At 34.9% G+C, this 25,082-nt stretch overlaps 1 protein-coding gene across 2 annotated transcripts in view; it reads left to right on the top strand.

The window, feature by feature from the left end:
- The window catches only part of ODF2L (outer dense fiber of sperm tails 2 like), a 36,444-nt gene extending 28,532 nt beyond the window's left edge, over positions 1 to 7,912 (top strand). Inside the window, exons 13-17 of one of the 2 annotated variants that reach the window (XM_082834061.1) lie at positions 426 to 584; positions 1,882 to 1,967; positions 2,050 to 2,212; positions 4,570 to 4,695; positions 7,167 to 7,912. In XM_082834061.1, coding sequence (XP_082690187.1) covers positions 426 to 584; positions 1,882 to 1,967; positions 2,050 to 2,212; positions 4,570 to 4,695; positions 7,167 to 7,295 — 663 coding nt within the window. In that variant the 3' untranslated portion in view covers positions 7,296 to 7,912. The remainder of the gene's footprint in view (positions 1 to 425; positions 585 to 1,881; positions 1,968 to 2,049; positions 2,213 to 4,569; positions 4,696 to 7,166) is intronic. The other variant, XM_082834062.1, reaches the window with a different exon arrangement.
- Positions 7,913 to 25,082: the final 17,170 nt, after the last annotated feature.

A 25,082-nucleotide genomic window follows, 5' to 3' on the forward strand; every position in this document is an offset into this window, starting at 1 on the left:
TATCTGAGTTACCAGATCGAATGACAGAGAGTCTAAAGTTACTTTAGCCTGATGGCTGGACAGCAGAAAACTACCATACCAGCTTTCTCAGTAATATCTATACTTGAATATAAATGACAGAATTCAAAAAAGTTTACTTTCCTAAGTAATTTAAACAGTCTCCCTGCAAGCTAATATTACCATAGTCGTTTATTCAGCAAACTTTTTGGAAACTAATTGAAGTCCAGCCCACTTTTGAGTCATACATTCTTATTCAGCAGAGGCTAACTTAAAGTTTATTCTTATTTATTTGGTTGAATCTTTTTTAAAAAACTATTATACCTAAAACATTTACTATATTGCAAGCATATCTAGTATTTAAGATAGTAGAAACGTTAATGCTGAATGTGTGATCTTGCACTTATTTCCCTAATGCTACAACTCAGGTGAGAGGCCAGATGGAGTCTCATCTGAAGGAGTTAGAGCACGACCGCGATTCCTTGACGGCAGCAGAACAGAGGCTTCACGAGTGTCAGGAGAGCCTGCAGCACCACAAGGGGAAATGTGCAGACCAAGCACACGCCATTAGGGAGCTTCAGGGCCAGGTGTCCAGCCATCATTTTGATTTTTGCTAGATGTGTTAAATGCTTTGGAATAATTTCACCAGTTGAGGGCACTCATGTCAGGGGGTGATTATTTTACTCTCATCTAAATAAGTTGATAAAAGGTCAGTTTCATGCAAATACTATATTATTTTCAAGGTATTTTTTAAAATATTGGTAATTAAATTTGCTGATTTAGTTTATTCATACAAATCTGTATTTAGACATTTGAGGACATAGTAATAGCATGAGTGAAGGAACAAAGCTATGTTTACATGTATATTTTTTGATGTTAGGATAAGGTAAATTATTGTAATTTACCTTACAAAAACTAGAATTTATTTCAATTAGAATTATGTACCAAGTTTATTTGTATTATTCTCAATTATTTTTTTCAACATATACTTTTTTTACTCCATCAGAAGAGAGATCGTGGGTGCCATACAGCCATCTCTTAACTCAGTGCCTAGCACATAGTAAACAATACATATTTTTTAAATTATTTTTCAAAGAAGCTTGTTCAAAGGTGGTGGCAAGTCTTTTTCTTTATCTGCAGAATAATTTTAGGAAGGATTCCCTATCTTTCAAATGTAATCTGGATTTAATATTGAAATGCATCCTCATTTTAAAAACAGGCAAACAAAACTTTGCTGAGTTTAAGTTCCTGAAAAGAGATCTTTCTAGGAAAATGTCAGATCACATAGATAACCTAAATTACTAATTGAAATTATGAGAAAAATTCTATTTTTATTTTTCAAAACATCTTAAACTATTTAAATATAGCTTTTGAAGCAATGGGAAGAATATTCTGTCTTGGCATGGGCAGGTGTGTCTTTGGTTGATTTGCTTATCTATTTTATTTTGCTTCTCACAAATATGGTTTTTACTCAGAGTTACAACTTCACAGATATTCAATTATCAATCACTATCTGTAAGTGAAACAGAAAACTGTAAGAGTAACCCTAAGTATCCAACAATAGGAGATTACTGTTTAAAATCTTCACATTTACTTAATAAATGTTCTTTTTCAATAAAACATTACTCAGAATGTTTTAATTGCCATCTTTCAGTAAAATTTTTCGTAGATTTTCCTTGAGGCAACGTAGTTTTTTTTTAATTAACCAGGAATTTAAGAACTTGTATTTTAACAATGTAATATTTCTTGGTGTCTCTCTGTATAGGAGTAATAATAATATTTATACCTTCTTCTTTTTTATAATTGTTCTAATGATAAACTATATAGATTTCTTTGGAAGTTGATTATAAAGAAAATAACCAAGAAAACTTTTTTCTCCTTTAGGTTGATGAAAATCATGATCTTCTGACAAAGCTTTCTCTGGAAGAGGAAAATTATCTTATTCAGTTGAAATGTGAAAACCTTAAACAGTAAGTATTAAATTGACTTAAAATTGGTGTTACCTTTTTTTCTACACAGTATAATTTTACAATATATGTCTTCTGTAAAAAGAAAATTAGAACAGATGGATGCAGAAAATAAAGAGCTTGAAAAGAAGCTGGCAAACCAAGAAGGATGTCTTAAGCATACCAATCTTGAGTTTAAAGAGAAATCTGCAGAATATAGAGCATTGGCCAGACAGCTGGAAGCTGCTGTAGAAGAAGGAAGACAAAAGGTACAGATGGCCTTTATTCAGAAACTTTTTAATTAGTTTACCAAAGAGTCATCTTTTGAAACAGACAATATCTCATCTTGCCAAACCTACAGTTATTGTTTTTATCCTGATGACAGGGTGAAGGGAGCAATTACATTTTTGTTTTTTACCTGCTTTTCCCTTTTGGAGCTAAACAGATAGATTACTGGTCCAGAGTTACTTCACTAAATAAATGATGATGTGGCAGGGTAAAGGGCAGAGATGGAAAACACTTTAAAGAAGTCCCCCCTCTTTTTTTTTAAAATGAAACCACAGCAAATATGCAAATTATTGAACCTTTTGGTTTTGATCAGGATTCAGTGGGCTATAAAGCTCAACTCCCTTTTCTTTTGGCAAATGTTGTTGTATAAATAAATACAGACAAGAATTAATTTCCAGTTAAATCCATCTGGATAGCATTTAATACATATCTCACTGTCTGTCAAGCATTCTGCTAGTGCTTATGATGCAAAGATGAATAAGACCTGGCCTCAGCTCTCAGGACACTCACAGTCCAGTAGGGAGATAACATGTGAACAAACAAATGTCATCCAGCAAGTAGGTGCTACAATGCAGGGAAGATACAAGGTACACCAAGGGAGTGTGGTTAGTTCAATCTGGAGAGGAGAGGAAAATGATTCAGGAAGATCTCAAAGAAGAGGTAAATTTATCAAGTGATTTGAAAATGTAATCTTGAAAGACACGAGGTGGGCTTTCGAATCCACAAGAAGTAGATTTGAATTCTGGCTCTGACACATTATACCCTGACCCAGGGCAAGCTACTTTCTAAACTTTAGTTTTTTAATTGATAAAATGGGGATGATGAATTTCCTCATAGGATTGAATGATGCCAAAAGGAGATTGTCTATACCCTGATGACTCTCAGAAGTATATCTCCGCCCCAGACTTTTCTCTATCCTGACATCTAAATTCATATATTCTGCTACTTATTTGACATCTCCACTTAACATAGGCATCTCAAACGTAACACGTCCAGCACCAAATTTTGAATCTATCTCTCTAGACTCTCTTCCACCCATGGTCTTTCCCAAGCCTGTTAAAGGCAGTTCCACAAGGGTGAGATAACATCTGATATCCTTGAAATGTGGCTCTTAAATCGTAAGTGTCATATAGATATATTTTGATTTTTTTTTAACTCCAGGAAAGCAATTTAAATTGACTTTGAAAGACACATCATTGAATGAAAGCTAAGTAGTAAAATGTACTGCCAATGATAGACGTGTAATCCAGATTTCTCAGTCCCAACCTTTGGGAGGAAAATAAGAAGTGACTTTATCCTGGGTTCAGACTAAATGGACTTTGGAAATGCTAGGTGCTCTCAGATTCCTTCTCATAAGAGTTCAGTTCCCAGAGGTGTGTCTGCCCTCTCCTTTCTTTCCTGCTACAATAGAATATGGGGTTGTCTTTAGTTCCTACCACATGAGGAGTGCCATCACTGCACTGTCACCATTGTCTACACTGCTGGACATTGTAAAGGACACAGATACTTGTCCTGAGGGCCCTTTCTCCCACAGCTTCAAATCCTGCTATCCTCACAATCACCCTTGGAATTTGTGCACAAGAAATCTTTGTAAATAACTTTATAATAACTTAGAACTTAGTCCATGGAAGTGAGATTAGAGGACAGTCCTTTCTACTAGCTCCTTGCTCCTGAACTAGTCCCTGCGTCCACTGTCATTCTTATGGATCCAACCCAGCATTCCTGCAGATAGGCTCCCAAGTATCTGAATCCTTGGATGAATGTAGCTAAGCTAGACTTTCTGCTAAAACAAGCTATCGGAGAAATATGAAAACTCAAATTCAGAACATTTTGGAAGTGAATGAATGAAAAACCAATCGTGTGTGTGTGTGTGTGTGTGTGTGTGTGTGTGTGTGTGTGTGTGTGGTGTAAATATCACCTACCCTGCCCCCAGTTCTGTCCATCCAAATCTATAATCAGCGTTGGTTGTGGACTTTATATGTCCCACCACCACTCCAGACACCATGGTAAATATAAATACTGTAAAACATGGCAATTGGTCAACAGGTTATAAAAATATAGTATTGGGGAAAACCTACCAACGTCACAGAGCAGTGCAAATACGTATACCTCTTCCACTTCAAGCTAATTTTTCAGGTACTTACACAGCAAAGAGGAGAATACATGCTTACACTATGCGTTTCTCAAGATAGAACATCTTTAAACACTTTCTAATTAAATTGTCTAATATCCAAATAATACCTGTTTGGAAAGAAGTGATACAGCATAACTATGTCAAGGCTTTAAATCATATTTTAAAGAAAGCACATTTAGTTTTTTCTTTTAATTAAAATTACAGGTTTCTGAAGAAATAGAGAAAATGTCATCTAGAGAAAGGGCTTTACAAATTAAAATATTAGATCTGGAAACTGAGCTTAGAAAGAAAAATGAAGAACAAAATCAACTTATTTGCAAAATGAACAGTGTAAGTATTAGTATGGCTTAATGTATTTTCATTAAAAATAAGTTAGCATTTAGCATTCTTGCCTTGGAGTTTAGTTATAAACAATTAAAATACAAAGTGAGGGGAATCAAGGCTATTGCTTTACTGATAGTATTAAAAATAACAAATAATATAAATCATAAAAAATAAAAATGGGGGCTTCCCTGGTGGCGCAGTGGTTGAGAGTCTGCCTGCCAATGCAGGGGACACGGGTTCATGCCCCGGTCCGGGTAGATCCCACATGCTGCTGAGCAGCTGGGCCCGTGAGCCATGGCTGCTGAGCCTGCGCATCTGGAGCCTGTGCTCCGCAACGGGAGAGGCCACAACAGTGAGGGACCCACGTACCGCAAAAAAAAAAAAAAAAAGTCAGCATTTGGGCAAAGAATTATTATCCTGCATCCTTGGTAGCATCTATTACATTTCCCCCGAAGTCTCATCAGGCCCTTTCCCTGCATATTACTTTTACATGACAAATGCTTAATGAAAGTTACAGATATCATTGACTTATTTTCTTTCTAATATGAATTTTTCAGTTTTTAAGATAAACACTTATTATGAGTTAGATTTTGATATGTCTTAAATAATGCATATTATATTTTAGAAAGTTATAAGTTGGTGTTAAGTAAACATTTTATATTTGCATGTGAAGTGGATACTTTGGTCCACTCAGCCATGAGATGAGAATACCAAATTGGCTGTGTTTAATTAGTCTTCTAATGTTTTTTCCTAACTATTCATGAAACAGTCAGATGGCATAACAAACTGTGAAAGCTGGCACTAGTTGGGACTGAATTACTTGAAAACTATCTACTTAACAGTGACACAGGAAATAATACTTTATTTTTTCCAGGAGCCAAACTCCATGAAAACTATTTTTTCATTCCCAAGCATCTAAATCATTGAAAACCTGAAAGGTTCAAAAGTTAAATGAGTTTTGACGTGCAATATTTTAATTTTATTGCCATCAAAAGTTCCATGGCAATTTAATCAGAACAAAACATTTCTCATCTTTAATTTAGCACAGGCCTTCCCTTTATTTCAAAACTTTTTTTTTAACTCACTGTCAGACTTTCTGTTGTAAAATATGTGTGACATTCTTTGTGTAATTGAAACTTCTGAAAAAATAAAATAAGTATTAAGATGAGGTGTGTTTGCTATAATATTCCCAGTACTTGGGAATATTAAAGCTGCTAAAATAGGTAGATTCCAGATCTGATGTTTTGCTAAACCTGATCATTTTTACAGTAGTAAGAAACTAGAATTCTAACCATAGATTTAGACATTGCTGAAAAATGGGTTTATGAGTTCTTTCCCTTCCAGGGGGCAGTTTAGTTGGCAATTCAGTATTTGTTTCGTATACAAGCCTTAGCTCCATCTGAACTGTAAGCACCCTGAGAGGCTGTCTCATAGTTAATTGTATGCTGGTGTCTTCTAGGGTGCCCTGCCCACAGTGGCAGGCCTCTACAGATTTTCTGCCCAGGTGCTCCGGGGGAGGGCGGAGTGCTTGCACAGACCCAAGGGTGACCCTCAGCAGCTTACCTCAGACCAAGAAGCCTGACATGTCTTTGGAGTCTTATATATTATACTAAAATCCATGTATATTTTGCTTTCTACCTTACAGTATGTGTGTTTGTATTAATATTTTTCGCTCCCAAGTTGTTGAGTAAAATCAATGTTCCTCAAAGATTCACTATATCCATTCTGTGACTTTGTGTAGCTCAGCCTAGCAAGTTGTTTCATACCACCCACCACACTTCCCCTGGGGGCATCGCTCAGTTTCACAAGGTATTGGGTGTCATTGAACACCTGATAGGAAGGATATAAAAGATTTTTCTTCTCAAGGTGCCTACATTTTAGTTGGAAGCTAGATGATATTTGCAGCCTGTCTATCTAAAGTATTTTCAGTGAACAGATCTCTTGGGAATTTATATGCAGCTGAATATTTAAAAAATACATTACATTTAAAATTTTTTCCTCAAAGAATACCTATGATATTGAGTTCATTTTATTTTTTAAAAGATTCTAAAAATAAAATATTCATATTATCAAAACTAGAATTCTATCAGTTTTTAAGATAGCAAAAGTCATTCTTTTAGGCAAAGAAAATGGCAAAAACTAGTATTAAAATATGTCATGTTAAATGTAATAGAAATTAATAGTTTTAAGTAAAATTCATTTGAGTTAATCACGTTAAATATGTAATAATTTGGGGCTAAGTGAAGGTGTATTACAACAAACTCTGTCACAGTAGAGATCAACCATGTATGTGCTTTATTCTAGGTTTTAAAGAAAAGTGAGCTCTAAGTTAATAATCAACACATCAGATGTTAGGATTCTTTCTTTAAAAAAATTAAAAACCATGTATTCAATTATTGTGTATATAAATTTTATATTATGACTATCCTTTGATATGAATGTCATTATTAATTATCTTTATTTCTTTTTTTATTTAGAAAGCACAACATCAGGAAGTATGTTTGAAAGAAATACAGCATAGTCTTGAAAAGTCGGAGAATCAAAATGAGAGTATTAAGAATTATTTACAGTTTCTTAAAACTTCTTATGTAACAATGTTTGGATAAATTGTTGGATTTATTTTCTATAAGCAATAGGTTTTTACTATGAGTCTAAAAAGTAATTAGATAAAAATTAAATAAATATACTATCTGTTGCTATATTTTATGATTTATGGGTGGTACTATTAGGGTTTTTATGTAAAGATTTTTGAAACATAATTTATTATCCAGTTGAAACTTTAAAACAAGATACATGTTAGTATTCCTTTTTTGCTGGATAATCTTCACTTAGCTCTGGATTAATATCTATTTAATTTATTTTGGTTTTTGGAATATTTTACACACAGAAAAGAAGCCAGAATCATTCTTTGTAGCAACCATTCAAGTGAATTTGTAATAAACCTAGGCCAATTATGAGCCAAATACATGATTTTAAATAATGTATATAATTGTTTTACATTATGGTGCTGTATATTTATATATTAATATAATAAAGGAAAATATTCTGGATATTATTTTTAATAATGATATAATTGCATACTTTCTAAAGATACCAAAGGTCTCAGTGTACTTAATATTATTTCAAATATGCAGAGATGCCATTATAATTCCTGTGAGGTTTTAAATATAGAATTTTAAGTCATGGCTACTAAATGCCAACTGACGGTAACAGGTGAAAATATGTTGGCATGCATTGTTTCTTTATAAAGAATAGGCATTTAGGCTCTCCTATAAATTCATAGTCTCTTTTGTTCTTCATCTTATGTTAGTGATTGTCTGATATTATTAGTGTAGACATTCTGAAACCCCTGAGTTAAGTGAAAGATTAAAGGGGAATAGCTTGTCCCACCCCTACGCATGGCCAGCTCACATGGGATGATCAAAATAAACACTCTTAATCCCAGGAAGCTTTAGAATAAGGTGTTTGTTATTGGGATGACGTAGAAGAGCTACCAAGAACATGTTCTCTGTAATCTCCTAGCCTATGTGTCAAGGCAGGATACTCTAAAAGGGGATGGATGTAATTGACAAGGGATCAAGTAGTAGTGACTTCTCGCAGAGAAAGGCTTGAGAGCTGTTTATTCAAAGAACACTCAGGTCTCAAAAGATTGTTCAAAGAGGCAAGTTGTGTACTACACAGTCCAGCCTATGAACAGAGCTCAGTCCCCCCAAGGTGTTTTATCCACTTCTGACTAGAAATGGGGGCCTGCTTATCTCTGGTCCCCTCACTCCTAAAACTGCCATATCATCTGCAGGGGCTTACTTCCCTGTGACCCAACTGCTTCATAGTATTTTTCTTAAAATAGCAAAATACAGTAATTTCAGAAACTGGCCACATTTCTTTCCCAACAATTGCCAACAATATTAGAGTTGCCTTTTAATTTTAAATCATAGTACTTGTGGTACTAAAACACATGCTTGACCCTTGTGGTCCTTTCTTCATCTCCTACGGCAAAGACAGCCTTAGGAAATACTCACGTGAAAGAAAACTAAGGTTCTTGAGTATATCCCACTAGACTGTGAACTCTTTAAGGGCAGAACTGTATCTTATTTATGATTCTGTTTCAGCCACCACATAATACCTGATATGGATACTCAGTTGATGTTTGTGAATAGGTAGATAGATGGGTGTTAAGAGAGGGAGGTATTCATATTTCTCCCTTAGATATGACAAAATGTAAGCATAGAGGGATTAACTTCTGTGGCTGTGATATAAAACTCTTTGGGTTTTAAAGTTGGCATTTGAACTCAAGCCTTCTGACTCCAAAATTAAAGTTCTATGTACAATACTTTTCTCCTGTTGTAAGCTGTGACAGCGGCAGTAGCCCAGCAGCAGCATTGCTGTTATTTATTGAGTACTAGTCTGTGCCAAAGTTCTGAGTGCAGTACATGTATTAATTCATTTAATCTTTATGTCTGATGAGAAAGGTGCTATTAATTAGATTTACTCTTCAGGAAACCAAAACACAGAAAAGTTAAGTAACTTGCGCAAGGTCACACAGCTAGTAAGTAGCAGGCATCCAGAGTCTCTGCTCTTAACTATGACCATACTACCTTCATGTATATTTCATAAATAAAGGTAATGGTTTCTTTTAACAATCATGCATTGCTTCATCTATGAATACTTTCTCTTTTTTATATTTTTAATTTTTATCAAAGTAATTTGTGCATATGGCGTTTAAAAATTGGTTCCCGCAATATTTCATCTGGACTGTGGAAGGAAAAGTCTTACTGCAAAGTCCCTAAGGTTAGTACTCAGATGCTAGTGACACAGAATAACAAAGGAAGTTTGTGGGAGCCAGGAGAACTGTAACAATCTCTGTGCTTAATGTTTCCATGTGAAACATTAAGCACAGACATTCTGCTCTTCTGATGTGTGAACCAAACTCAGCGTCAGGTTCAGAGTCAGTCTCCTGGAGTCCCCAAGTAGTGTTTGCTTCCAACTTCCCATCATCCCAAAAAGCCCTTGTTCCCACAGTACTAACAGGCTGGCAGGATCTTCTCTTTATCCTTGATACTCAGGGCCTCATGACTTTCTTAAGTTCTAAAAGTTTCCTTCCATTATTTATGGGATTATTACCTCTCCACATGTTCCTTTCCTCTTCCTTGATTTGTCTCCTGGATCTGACCTCCACGCAGCTTACCTTTTCCCTCAGGGTATCTGTCACTAGGTTTCTTGTGAGGTATTTCTTCCACCTGATTTTTCTAACCACTTACATGGTTCTCAAGGGCAGTCATTCTCTTTTTCTGTTGGGTACTGAATTTCTAAATAAGAAGTCAGGATTGATTTTTAGTTCCCGAAAGTGGTGGGGTTTTTCTCGTTTTTTTGTTTTTCAGCACTGTAATTCCATTCTGTGTTCATTAAAATTCTCTTGTTTCTTCCATTGGTTCTACCTCAGCAGGCATCTCCTGTTTCTATTGTGTTGGCCATCTTTCTTTCTGAGAGTGAGAGCCGTAAGTGAGTTTTAATTTTCCTTGCCTGCTCATGGTTGTGTTTCCCTCAGTACCTGCCAGCAGCCTGCCTTGCACATTTCTGGGGCAGTATCAAACTAAGTGGTGCCTTCAATACTCGTGGGCCTGAAACCTCTTACCCTCCGCTGCGGTGCTGTGAGCAGCCATTCTGCTCCCAGACTTTTTCAGTCACAAGTATCAGTGTTTTTCCAACTACCAGTAATGGAAGCACTTTACTCCACTAAAGAGTCTCCTTCGAGGTTTTCTGGGGTCAGCAAGTTTGTTGCAGAAACAAGTGAATTTCACGTTGGAGGGGAACCCCGGGCAATATCTGTACCTGGAACAATGTGCAGCACTTTAAAGAATGAATTCAGTCTATATCTACTGGCCTGAGATTTGTGCATGGTTTTTATTTTTACAGTAAAAAAAGTCACAGAATTTTGTATTAGGTATGATTCCCTTTTTGTAATCAAAACAAGCATCTCTCCATTTGTGTATATAAGTTCACATATGTTGATATGGGCATGGAGGAAGGCGTAGAAAAGCCTACATGCCTTGGTAGGGGTGGAGGAAATAGTAGTAACTTTTCACTTATTCTGATGAGATTATATTTCATTTGTTTTTTTCTAGTCAGATAATAATTTAAAGGTTGAAGGACAGGCATGATAGGTATAGAGTGGAAGAAGAGTAGGCTTGGTGAGAGGTTATGGCCTGAGAATGGAATACTGGAATTTGATTTTCAGAGGTGGAGTAATTTGGGACAAGGAAAAAGTGGAGAGAATCCTGCTTGAGGAGGAGCTGGAGGTCACTGGAGTCCAGGATGTTGAGCTGAGAAGCCTTGGGTGTGAAGCTTTCTGGGATGCAGAAGGCGTTGGGTAGAGCTGAAGGACAAGCATCCTGGTTAAGTGTGAGTGGATGAGTAATGACTCCAGGGAGGAATGAAGCCTTGAAACTCTATCGGTGGTTTCTGATTGCATTTAGAATAAAATCCAGAGTCCTCAACATGACCCTCAAGGCCCTGCATGTCCTGGCCCTCACATTCATGGCCTTAAGGCCTTGTCCCCCTCCTCAGTGTAATTATGTTTCATATTTGTCTCACTAGATTTTAACCCTTATGAGGATTTACTGTTCTGTAGCCTATAGCTAACACAGTGCCTGGCACGTAACAGGCACTTAAGTACGTATTTGTTGGATGGACAGATAGATGATGGGTTAGTGATATTGCCACTAGATCTGATCTTCAGAGTAGGGAGAGGGGATTTGCCTACTAAAGGGAAATTATATGGAGTCTGGGAGAATGAGTAGCTTTCATTCCTGAGGGCTGCAAGGGAAGCAGTTTCCTAGGTGAGGGGTCAGATTTCTGTTCAGGCAGAGGTAGAGGCTGAATAGACTAGGGTGTAGAGACCTTGTTTATAATCAGATATGCTTTCCAGAGGCCACAGTGGAAAATGGGAGGGAGCTGGTATTGGGAGTCAGGAAGGTATTCAATAGAATGGGTTCACTTAATAGCTGTTTGCTTCAGATAATTTAACTGGAATTTCTCTCTTTTTTTCTTGTCTAAGAATTAATAAAAAATCCCATATGTTGTCTTCTTTTCTTTTGATGCTACTGAATTGGGAAGTTGATTAAATCCCAAGTGTAACTTAGTAGTTTTGATTTATTTAACATTACAACTAGTTGCAGTACTTTCAGATAACACACACACACACAGATGCACACACAAACATTTAAAAATAATATTTTCCTTGAAATTTAAGATTTCCTTAAAATGTTAAAGCTTAGTCTTATTTTTAAAAATAACTTTAGTATCTTTCTTCTTTTCTTCTTATGTAGGCATAGTTTGGGGTGGGCACTGGAGGGAAGAACTGTTAGGAGCCCTTTATATCTAGTTTGTTATTAGTAGATGAAAATATTGACAATTGATTATGGCTAAAACTATAAAAAGTAAACCTGTGATTAACTATCATACATTATTTGATTAGAAACATTTTAATTATATACTGTGAATGCTTTTGGCAAGCTTAAAGTTTATTTTTTGCAGCTTTTTTGTAAAATAGATATCTTTCCCTATCATTTAAAAAAAAGAACTAACTAAAGAGGACATCTAAACCCAAGGTGGTAAGATATGTGTAAATGGTCCTTAAGTAAAAATAAATAATTTCATCTTAATAATTAAACTTCTTGAATAATAAAATAATAAAACTTCTTGAATGTTACCTGAATGTAATACTACCTAAAACTTTTTCATTTTTAAAAGATTTGTTTTCACTTCTACAGATAAGCACACTTAATTACCTTAAAACTTTATAAATTTTCATTTCTATGCTAGAAGTCTATCTTGGCTTTTACTATTTTAAACTTATCTTACTTGAAAAATTGTATTTTAACCTTTCTGATAGTATCCATGAAGTTGAAAACTATCAGAAGTTGAAGCATCTTAAGAAACAGGAATTGTAATTTCTAATGATCTGATTCATGCCAAAACTCCAAGCATAACACTTGAGGGTAAAACAGACACAAAGATTTCTATACTTTCTTTTTCCTGCCCAACATATAGAGAGCTGTTACAAATTAATAAAATATAAAGGTCCATCAGATAAAATGGCCAAAGGATAAAAACAGGCAACTCATAAAATAAGAATTACTAATGACCAATAAACATTTTTACAAGATGTTCAGATTTATTAGTAAAGAATTGTAAATGAAAACTAATCTTTTTTCCCTACAGTAATTTAAAAGAGGTAATCCTAGTATTGACAAGATAGGGTAAAATGAGAATGATCACGCACTACCAATAAACTTACTGTCCCATTACCTCTGGATACATCATAATAATTATTGCTCCATTGTTGCATAGTTGTTTCCATGTTTCTGCAGTGAATATCATCATCATGTACAATTCATTGCCTGCATCAAATTATGACTTTAAGATAAATGCCTAGATGTGAATTATTGTATCAAATGCCATGAGAAATTTCAAGGTTCTTGAAACACAGAATTGTTCATGCCATTTGCTACAATAATCTGCAATTTAGCCATTTATCCTGAAGTAACAATTCAATGCTGGCAGAACTACTTCTGTTATGCCATTCCATTGCTTAGCCAGTGCCTGGCATCTAGTAAAAACAAATCTTCTCATTCGACATTAAAATGAATATAAATTTGGTCACATCATCTCTCAATTTAGTTATAACTGTCAAGTAGAAATGTGAACATGCTTTGAAAATTATTTGGAATTCTGTAATTGTAAATATTAATATTTGTTCATAATTTTAGAAGGCTATATTTTTATTTTTCACTAATATTTAGTTGTTAGCAGTTTAAGTAATACCCGAAGCTGGTGTTTATTCTCCCACATCTCTATTTATTGTATTATCCATTTATATTAAAATTTTCTTTTGTTGTTAAAAGTCAGGTTAGGTTGTAGTTAGTATAAAGTGAATTCCAGATACGAATTTTCATTGGAGTTATATAAAATAGTTTCTACTTCTCTGTGAATTGCCTTTTCACTTTCTTAATTAGGACTTGCTGATCAGTATTTTTGTTTGGTCTTTTAATTCTACGTGAAGTTTATTAAGATGTGAACTAACCAGTCTTTTAAAATAAATATCAATAATATTTGTGGTCATGAGGGGTTTAGTCATATCTCTGGTTCTTTTTTCCCCCTCCTTCATTTACTTTGGAACTGCCTGAGTAACAGATTTTTTTTTTTATTAACATTGTGTTAGTTTAAGGTGTACAACGTTTTTTTTTTTTTTAATAAATTTACTTATTTACTTATACTTATTTATTTATTTATTTATGGCTGTGTTGGGTCTTCGTTGCTGTGTGCAGGCTTTCTCTAGTTGCGGCGAGTGGGGGCTACTCTTTGTTATGGTGTGCGGGCTTTTCATTGTGGCAGCTTCTCGTTGCGGAGCACGGGCTCTAGGCGCACAAGCTTCAGTAGTTGTGGCATGTGGGCTCAGTAGTTGTGGCTTGTGGGCTCTAGAGCGCAGGCTCAGTAGTTGTGGCGCACGGACTTAGTTGTTCTGCAGCATATGGGATCTTCCTGGACCAAGGATCAAACCTGTGTTCCCTGCATTAGCGGGTGGATTCTTAACCACTGTGCCACCAGGGAAGTCCAGATTTTTTTTTTTTAATTGAAGTGTAATTGACCTATAAACGATGTTACTTCCAGGTATACAACATAATGATTTGATATTTCTATACATTATAAAATGATCACCACAATAAGTCTAGTTACCATCTGTCACCATACAGAATTATTACAATATTACTGACTATATTCCCCATGTTGTACATTCCATCCCCATGACTCATTTATTTTGTAACTGGAAGTTTGTCCTTCTTAATCAGAGTTAAAAATTTTTTTTTCCACATCTTTTTGGGAGTATGAATGCTTTACAGTGTGTTAGTTTCTGCTGTGCAACAAAGTGAATCAGCTATATGTATACATATATCCCCATATCCCCTCCCTCTTGAGCCTCCCTCCCACCCTCCCTATCCCATCCCTCTAGGTCGTCACAAAGCACTGAGCTGATCTCCCTGTGCTATGCAGCAGCTTCCCAATAGCCATCCATTTTACATTTGGTAGTATATATATGTCAGTGCTACTCTTGCACTTCATCCCAGGTTCCCCTTCCCCCCTGCCATGCCCTCAAGTCTGTTCTTTACGTGTGCGTCTTTATTCCTGCCCTGGTACTAGATTCATCAGTACCGCTTTTTAAAATTCCATATATATGCGTTAGCATACGGTATTTGTTTTTCTCTTTCTGACTTACTTCACTCTATATGACAGATTCTAGGTTGTGTTAGTATTTTCCAGAAAAACAATATATATGGTATTGGCTCATGTGATTATGTATGGAGCCTGAAAAGTCCCATGATCTGCTGTCTGCAGGCTGGAGTCCTGGGAATGCCAGTGGCATTCCTCAAAGGCCTGGGAGCCAGTGGTATAGATTCCAGTCTGAGTCTAAAGGCCTGAAAGCCAAGAGTGCTGAGGGCAAAAGAAGATTGATGTCCCAGCTCATGTAGTCAGGCAAAGAGCCAATGAATCCTCCCTTCCTCCACTGTGTTTGTTCTATTCTGGCCCTCAGTGGATTGGATGATGCCCACCTACACTGGAGAGGACAGTCTGCTTTATATATGCTCTGGATATGGAATTTCCCTCTAAGCACTGGTTATCTGTATCCCACAAGGTTTGGTATATCATATCTTCATTATCATTCAGTTTAAAATAATTGTAGATTTCTATTTTGACTTAATATTTAATCCATGGATTATTTATGAATGTAATCCTAGTTTCCAGGCAGTTGGTTATTTTCTACTTATCTAATTTCTAACTTCCTAACACATGGAGATGTTTCAGATATCTTTCTGTAGTTGGTTTCCAGTTAAATTCTTTTGTGATTAGAGAATATACCTTGAATGGTTTCAGTCCTTTGAAGTTTGTTTTGATTTGTTTTAGGTCAAATTAGTTGATAGTATTTCTCAGGTCTTCTTATATTCTTAGCTATTTTCTGTCTACTTGTTTCAATTACTGAAAGAGTTGTATTAAAGTCCCCAACTATAATTGGGAATTTGCCTATTTTTCCTTTCAATTTGATCAGTTTTTGCATTATATATTTTGAAGCTCTATTGTTAAGTGTATATACAAGTAGGATTGTTATATCTTGTTGAATTGACAGTTAATATTATATAATGTCCCTCTTTATCTTTGATAATATTCATTGTTCTAAAGTCTACCTTGTTTCGTATTAATAGAGCCAGTCCAGCTTTTTTTTGATTAGTGATTGCATGCTATATTTACTTTTAATACTTTTATTTTAGGCTATCTGTGCCTTTATATTTAAAGGAATTTTCTTGTAGATAGCAATATGACAGTCTCTGCTTTTTAACTGAGGTGTTTAGACAATTTGCTTTTCATATAATTAATAATATGGTTGAATTTAAATCTACCATCTTGCTAATTGTTTTCTAATTGTCCCATTTGTTTAGTTTCCTTTTTCTCTCTTTTCCTTCCATCTTTTGGATTAATTAAATATTGTTTTACTATTTAATTTGTATCTCCACTATTGGCTTATTAGTTTTTTGTTTTTTTGTTTTAGCAGTTTAAAACATACATCTTTAAGTCCTTACAGTCTACCTTCACATAATAACATAACACTTTACCTATAATCTAAGAACTTTAAAATGGTATAATTTCATTGTCTCTCTCCCATCCATTTTGCTATTATTTTTATAACATTTTACTCCTCTATTTGCTATAAACCTCACAATACATTGTTACTATATTTGCTTTGACAGTTATCTTTCAAAGTGATTAAAAATAAGAAAAAATATGTTTTATGTTTACCCTCATTCTTACCATTTCTGGCACTTTTTCTTTTTTTTTGATCTATTTTTCCAGTTGGTATCATACTCCTTATGTCTGAAAAACCCTTTAATGTGTTTTGCAGTGTAATTCTGTTAGAAGTAAGGTCTCCCACTTTATCTTTTTCTGGAAAAAAATGTTTAGTCTTCATTTTGAAAGATATTTTCACTTTGCATAGAATTTTAGGTTGACTTTTGTTTTTCTTTCATTTCTCTAATGGAATTCATTGTCTTCTGATTTCCATAACTTCTGACAAGAAGTACAATGTCAATCCTATCTTTGTCTCTGTATTGATTCTTGTTTTTTTTTCCCCACCCCGCTACTTTCAAGATTTTCTCTTTATCTTTGATTTTCTATAGTTTAACTATGATGTGTCTAGATTTTTCCTTTTTATTTTATTTTTAAAAACTCATCCTTAGTGTTCTCTAGGCTTCTTAGATCTTGGAGGGTTTTTGTCTTTCATTAATTTCAGATAATTTTTAGCCATTGCATTTTCAAATGTTTCTCCTGCTTTGTTCTCTCTTTCTCCTCATTCTGGGACTCTCATTTCATGTATATTAGGCTTTTGATATTGTCCCACAGCTCTTGGATGCTCTGTCTTCTCTTTCTCTCCCTCCCTCCCTCCCTTCCTTCCTTTCTCCCCCCCCATCTCCCCCACCCATCTCTCTCTCTCTCTCTCTCTCTCTCTCTTTCTTCTGTCTCTTTCTCTTTTTTCTTCGTTTTGGTCTGGATACTTTCTATTGATCTATCTTTCCGTTCACTGATTCTTTTCTTGGTTGGTTCTGGTCTATTAATAAATCTTTTGAAGAAGTTCTTTATCTCTGATGTTGTGCTTTTTTTTTAATTTGTAGCATATCTGTTTAACTTTTTTATAGTTTCCATTTGCTGAAATTTCCCATTTGTTTATGCATATTGTCTCCATTTTTTCACTAGTTCCTTTAACACAGTAATCATAGTTATTTTTAAGTTGCTGTCTAATAATGCCAACATTTAGATCATTGCTAGATCTAGTTCTGTTATCTTGACAATGGATTTTTTTTTAATCTTGCTTTTTTCTGCGTCTTATAATTTTTGATTGAACAATGTACATTGTGGGTAGACAAATAGTAGACATATACATAGTATTTATGCCCAGGATTGGGTACAACTCTTCTTCTGTCATGCCATTAGTGTGGAGGGATGAATCAATGTACTCAGTAGTTTAACTTGGTTTGAGTATCTTTGTTGTGATTACCTTCAGAGCCCACAAATTTCAAATCTCTCCAGCAGTTACCTTGTGTTTATTGTGGGGTTTGGGGGTGCCAAACAGTTTTTCTCAGTATGCCCCTCCCCTCTCAACTTTCAGCAGTCCCTGCACACCTGCACCATAGAGGGTGTCATTCTCCACTCTCTTGTCCCTTCCCCAATAGACTGTTGTTTGCTACTCAGTGCTAAGCTTGTGATGAAGCAAGAGGCTGTCTCAGTTTTGCTGGTCCTGCCTCAGTCTTCAGCAGTCCTTTAGGGCCTCATGGTGGGGAGGGTTATCAGTGTTCCTTTTCTTCCTCCTTATGGCAGCCAAATTCTACTTTTTATCTATGTGTTGGGAGGTGGGGTAGGAAGTAAGTCAGGAAAGCAGTTTTCTCTACGTCTCCCAGTTGTATCAAATTTCTAATAGTAAAGGTATGTAAAAATCTCCTACTATTGTATATTTTTCTATCTCTCATTTTAATTGTCAGTTTTCTCTGTTTCTGTTTCGACCTTTGTTACTGTATGCATACAAATTTAGAATTGTGATGTTTTCCTGTGGTTAACTCCTCTTATCATTATTAAGTGTCTTTATTGATCTCTAATAATGCTTCTTGCCCCAATGCCTGTGTTGTCTGATATTAGTGTAGTCCTACCAGCTTTCATTCATTTAGTGGTTACATAGTGTATCTTTTTCCATGCTTTTATTTTCAACCCCTCTGTGGCTTTATATTTTATTTTGTAAGTCACAAAATATATTTTGTTTGTTTGCTTGTTGCTTTTTCAGTTTGATAATCCCTATCTGAATATCTTAGCGTATTCGCATTTAATGTAATTTCCAATATAGTTGGATTTATATTGATCTTTTTTCTCTATTTGATCCACCTGTTTTATGTTCCTTTTTCTCTCCTTTGATTCCTCTTCTAGATCAGTCAAATATCATTTATTCTAAATTTTCTTCTATTAAAAAAGCTGTAGAAGCTAAAGATGCTTTATATTTCACCAAAGAAGGTCTACCCTTTTTCTGTTAAGTAGACTGAGTGAGGACAGGCCAATTGCCTTAATCCAATCAGCTGATTCAAGGCTGGGCTATTGTTTTGGTAAGACTCCGTCCAAGTCTACCTCTGGTCATCCCTTTTTCTATGACATGTCTCTTTTGGACTTTGAACTAAGAATCTGATGGGTCTTTTTCTCTTCAGCATTGATTGAGTGCAGGTAATTCTGTTCTTCACAGATTTTCAGGTTAAGATTTTAGCCAGTTTGCCCCACCTAGGCTTCAGAGTTCAGGAAATGGCTTTATGAGCAAACATGCTGTATGTTTGAGACCCTTAAGTCTCCAGTGTTTTCCTCCATTTCTCACCAACCCACCCAAATCTCTGCTGGTTTCTCTGACCCCCAGAAGCAGTCTTCTGCCAGGGGCCAAGCCTGAATTCTCAGTGTCTAGCCATGTCCAGCACTGGCAACTGCCCCCTCAGAAAATATGACTTATTGAACGTACAAAGATGATTAAGACCTATTTCCTTCCCTTACAACGGTGCTTCCTAACCTTTTAAAAACCATAACACATATGGAAAATAATATTCTTTATGTGACATTATAGTAAATAGAGGAGGGTGCTTATAGCCAGAAGTTTCTGGCCCAGAGCTCTAGCCCACATAGGTCTTGACCAGATCACTTTATGGGTTGAGAAGATCAGTATCTCCATATCTGTAACCCACGTGTGGCACTGATTGGGACCCTTTGCCTTAAGAAATGCATGCTGAGCTGGTATTTGCTTTTATGTTCCAGCCTTTCTCTTGTGAAAGACACTGTGAATTTCTTCTTATGCCCCTTGGGGGAGAACTGGTACTAACTCCAGATGCCTTTGGATCTGAGATGGTAGATGGGTGGGCCAGAATCCCTATGCCCTTCCTCAATCAGGCTCTCTAATCCATGGCTCATCCAGACTACTTATAACCTGTTATATGGAAGCAGAAATTGGTGTATTGTTAGCCTGTTTACCACCTCAGTTTCTCCTCTGTTCTCTCTCTGAATGTTACATATATTTTTAAATATTTATTTATTTTATTTATTTGGTTGCGCTGGGTCTTAGTTGCAGCTTGCTAGCTCCTTAGTTGCAGCACGTGGGCTCCTTAGTTGTGGCAGGCGGTCTCCCTAGTTGTGCTTGTGGGTTCCTTAGTTGTGGCATGTGAACTCTTAGTTGTGGCATGCATGTGGGATCTAGTTCCCAGACCAGGGGTCGAACCCCAGGCCCCCTGCATTGGGAGTGTGAAGTCTTATCCACTGTGCCACCAGGGAAGTTCCCATATTTTTTTCTCTTCCAGAGGAACACATAGTTTACATTGTATGGTGAGCAGTGTGGTTTGGCTTTGAAATAGCAGGGGTAAAGTTATCATTTGCAATGGGAAAATGATTGAAGCAAAATAATATGTATGGTTGAGATTTACACTTATTTGTAATTTTATTAACTTTTTAAATTCTAAGTCTGTGGATAACTTTTTTAGTATTTTACAGTTGATAAATGCAGGTTCTCTCTACAGTTCTCAGAAAACCTCTTGCTTTATTAAAAATGTAAGCTTATGTCTAGTCACAAATGTTTTATTTAATTTATAAATAATTGAACCAATAATAAATTGAGAGTTTATTGTGATAGCTGATGATGTGCAAGATTATTAGAATGTATTCACACATTAGAGTTTAATTGATTCAATGCGATGTCCTTTTATGGCTTGATAAATATGTAAAGAGAGCAATAGCCTATGATTATGGCATTAATTCCTGCTATAAGTAGATTATAATGAGACAGTAATTCACCATAAATGCTCAGTTGGGGGTACCTGGAATGGCTAGGACAACAAGATTCCCTAAGCTGATTTACAGTCATGGGGTTGGTGCTGATGGTGGGAGCATTATAAATGGTGGGCTGCTATGTGTATGTTAGTTAGCCAAGCAGAGCTATGTTTAATGAATCTAGGCCATAGGAAATAATGAAGACTTTGGCCCCCATGATAAAGCTTTATGAGGCTGCAATAACTTCCTAATAAATAGTTCAGAAATAGATTAGCAAACCCCAAATCGTTAAAGGCAAAAGGATCCAGTTATGATTCTCTATCCAACTGCTAATAATGAGGCAATTCTGTAACCATTTACTTCAGTTAATGATTTTGGGTTCCCAAGTAAAGGGAGACATTTTTACTAAAAGAAACGAATAAGTTACCTATCATATGTTATTGATTAATGGACTGATAAGAGTAAAGAATGAGGTGTATGGTAAGATGGAGCACATTTAATGTTTAATGATTATTAAGGCAATGGGAGAGAGTATAAAATGGAGTTTCTTAACCCTAGTTCCCAATTAATTTAAGTATTTGTATCTATCAGTATAAGTTTTATAGTTTTCTTCAAACTGCTTACACATATTTCTCTGTAAAATTATTTCTAAGTATTTGGAGTTTTTGTGTAGCTATTAAGAATTGTTAGCTTCTAACTACTGACGAATAGTATATACAAATACTATTAGTAATAATTTTATATTGTTTTTAGTCACGTTACTAATTAATTCTGTTAGTTTTCCAGCTGATACTCTTGCCTTTTCTAAATAGGCAGTATAAGATTGTAATTAGCAGTATTACTATTTAACGCTGTACTTTTGTTAAGTATCATTTGTGTTTAAAATGTCTTTTTACAAATGATTTATTTATATCAGGATACGGACAAAATCCACACATTGCATTTGGTGGGCATGTCTCCTAAGTCTATAACAGTTTCCCTTCCTTTATTTTTCATTTATTTATGGAACATTTGCATTTATTTATGGAATACATTGGGTCATTTGCCCTAGAGAATTTCTTACAGTCTGTACTTGGCTGATTATATCCTCATGACATTATTTAACATGTTTCTCCATCTCCTGTCTTTCCTGTAAACCAGTAGTTAGGTCCAAAATCTTGATTGAATTCAGCTTTCAGTGTTTTTGGCAAGAACACTTCATTGGTGGTGCTGTATGCTTTCAATTGCCTCACATTAGGAGCAATGTAATATCTGGTTGTCCTACTATTATTAACATTAAAACGGATCAGTGGATTCAGATGATGTCAGACTGATTCATTCATTAAAAAATAATTACATCAACTTTTTATCAAATGCTTTTAAGCAGCCATTGATGATCACTGACAAGTCTGTTATTTTATTAGAAAATCTTAATATGGTGATTTTCTAATTCTATTATTATTCTGCATTTATTCGTTACACCTTTTCTATTAAAAAAAAAAATACTTTACCTCGTCAACTCTTTAATTATCCTGACACAGAAAGCTGAAATGCTTGATTCAATTTTTAGAATAATGAGTGAGTGCCTAGCAGCCTCCAAAAGTGACAAATAAGGTTTTGGGTTCTTCAGTATATTCTTACAGACAGATTATGTATGTATATATATGTCTATTTTAACCCATTGCAGTAATTTATTTTTATTCTGTTTAAGTAATGAAGGACTCTAATGCTTTCAATTTATATCTGGCCATTTCCTATACTAGTGAGTGAGGTGTGTAGGTGTGTGTGTGTGTGTGTGTGCCTGGTTTTCATTTTTTGGCTTGTTTGTATTTTTCTTATTTCATATATGTGTTCTTAAAGATTTCCTTGCTTTCATTTTTATATTATAGTAAAAATATGGTCTTTGTAATTTCTGCTGTTGGGAATTCATTAAGTATCTCTTTTACTTCATTATTAATTTTCTAAATCTTCCTTCTTTTGTCCATTTTATCTGTCATAGAGTAATGCTGATGTATATTAAAGTCTTCTACTGCATGTCTACTTCTGTCCATTTTTCCTTCTGCATGAAATATTTTTATTCTATGTAATTTAATGTTGTTATTTGGATATTATCTATGCCTGTTAAATGATGGCTAAGGCCATTCACTTTCTAATCCTTTCAGGGTAGCCACAAGGTTGATGACTTATGTCTTTATTACAAATTATACTATTTAAATAGGCTTCATTGTCTTATTTTATGTTTTTTTTTGCCTTGAATTATAATTAGATGGTATAAATATGTACCTCTGCATACTTTTTTCTTCATATTTGTCTGATAAATTGTGCCTATTCCATTGGTTTTATTCTGTTTCAGTGACTTTTCATGGAAACAAGGAATTTGCTACTTTTCCCATCCTCTCCCCTTCTCAGTCCTTGATAATTTAGTCTGGGACTGTAAACTCCATCATTTATTGGTTTTATAATAGTGCAATATAAAATTACTTTAAAAATAAAACTTAATGTTGTAAAATAATCATTTAAATTATTTTTTTATCTTTAACTGACTTCATAGGGGTCCACATCTAGCCTGGAAACCCTGAGTCTCGTAATAAAAGCATGCTAATGAGACTTCAAAATTACTATGAAGAAGATGAGGAAAATGCTCTTTCCTTTTGTTAACAGGTAAACTGACATTTAGTAAGAAGGAATTTGGGGCTTCTTGATTTTTAGGATAGATTTAAAAAAAAAAACTAACATAAAATAACATGTAATCATTTCAGTTTTTCTGTTTGTTCTTAAGATAATTCTAGATCTAGATTGGGCCTTACTGTTTTGAAACTTGTTCTTATATATGAAGCTCCTTTTCAAGTTTCAGTCAAGGTAATTCTATTTCATGACTTCTTTTTCAGTTTCTTCAGTGATTGTTGGTCTCACACAGTTTTTAACTTAATTTTATCATTAATAATTTAATTATGAAGATAATATATGTTTGTTTAAAAACAAATTCAGAGGGTACTGAAGAATATGATGTGAAAAGTATTACTTCAGCTGCTTCTCATCCCAGATTCCACTCCCCAAAGTAGCCACTGATAATAGTTGCCTAATCATACTGTTTAACCTTTAAAAGATAGCCTAATTCTTTAAGTAATTTAGTCTAAGAAAGAAACAGTATCTGGTTCTTTTACAAGTAACAAAAATTAATTTTCAATACTTTAAAATTTTAGTAACTCACAAAGCTAGAGATTACTGAATAATATTTAAAATGTTTGTTAATGCTGAAATGGCTAAATAAAAATTTGTCTGCAATTTATTTTCCTTTGTATTGAGTAAAAGCATAAGCTACCCTTTTTAAAAAGATGTTTTTCTATATTTCTAATAGGTGTAGCAAGTTTCACTATTCATGTAAAACCAGTGTAAAATTTTAGTGATTCAAGTTCTATTTAAAAATGAAAGTATGGTTTATCAGTGGCCTTTTACATGTTTTTCATCTTAATGCAATCCTTTTAAGGCCATACATTCCAGTATCCAGGTTTTAAAGTAGTTTGTATACACCCAGCAGGCAAGGCCATGACTTTAATCACTTCCTCACCAGAACTTCAATTATGTGAAGCACTTTTTAATTATCCAGCTGCCCACAGTCTATTCTTAGTAAACAGCCTGACTTGTACACAGGCAGTATATTCCTCTGTGGCAAAATTAAGCTCACCACTTTGCACCCCACCCATGAAAAAGCTCTGTGAATTAAAAGCTACTAAATTAAATGTGTATTTTTAACAGCTTCAATTTTAAAGTCAATTTTGGTATGAAAGTAGAAGACATTTTTTTGAAGTACAAAAATGCTATGTTGGCCTTTCATGGTCTTTTCAGAATGCAGTTTGCTTTTCAGGTTGTCTATTTACAAAGTTAGTTTCTTCTAACATTTTGTTTTTCTGAAGGGAATATATTTAATCATCTTGCCCTATCACTTTTATTTTTATGTTATTTAAGAAAGAAAATTCTGAACCAAAAAGAACAATTATAGAAAAAAAACTTATGTCTGAGGACAGGGCTGTAGGGTAGCAGAAAAGATTTGGAAGCCCCGGGGTGGCAGGGGAAGCATAGAGCTGAAGTGCAGCTGGGCTTAGCATTTCATGCACAGATCAAAGCCTGAAATAAAGTCCTAAAATTAAGAGAAAAGTAGACTACATAGAATTAGTGTGTTTTTTTACTTCCTAGTGATGGAAAATCTATTTTTCCCAATGAATGAAAATAGAATACAAAGTCATTTCAGGAAAAGCTTGTGTAGGGTTAATGCTTATCTAACATATCCACTCAAGAAATGATTAATAAGAACCTGTTACATGTAAGGCCCTGTGCTTCTTTTATGTCATAATGTAGCTCCTATAATTTTTTACCTCGTGATCTAAAGAAAATGCAGCATTCAAAATCTGAACTTAGGAAACATGCTAGAAACTTGTGACCTCCATCAGTACAGTTTTCCTGGCTTTTCTTGCCTTCATCTACTATAGAGGCTAGAATATCGAAAAACTCAGTGACCCAGCTTGCCTTACAGCTAG

Source organism: Leucopleurus acutus (assembly GCF_964270905.1).
Source record: "Leucopleurus acutus genome assembly, chromosome: 2".
NCBI lineage: Eukaryota > Metazoa > Chordata > Mammalia > Artiodactyla > Delphinidae > Leucopleurus > Leucopleurus acutus.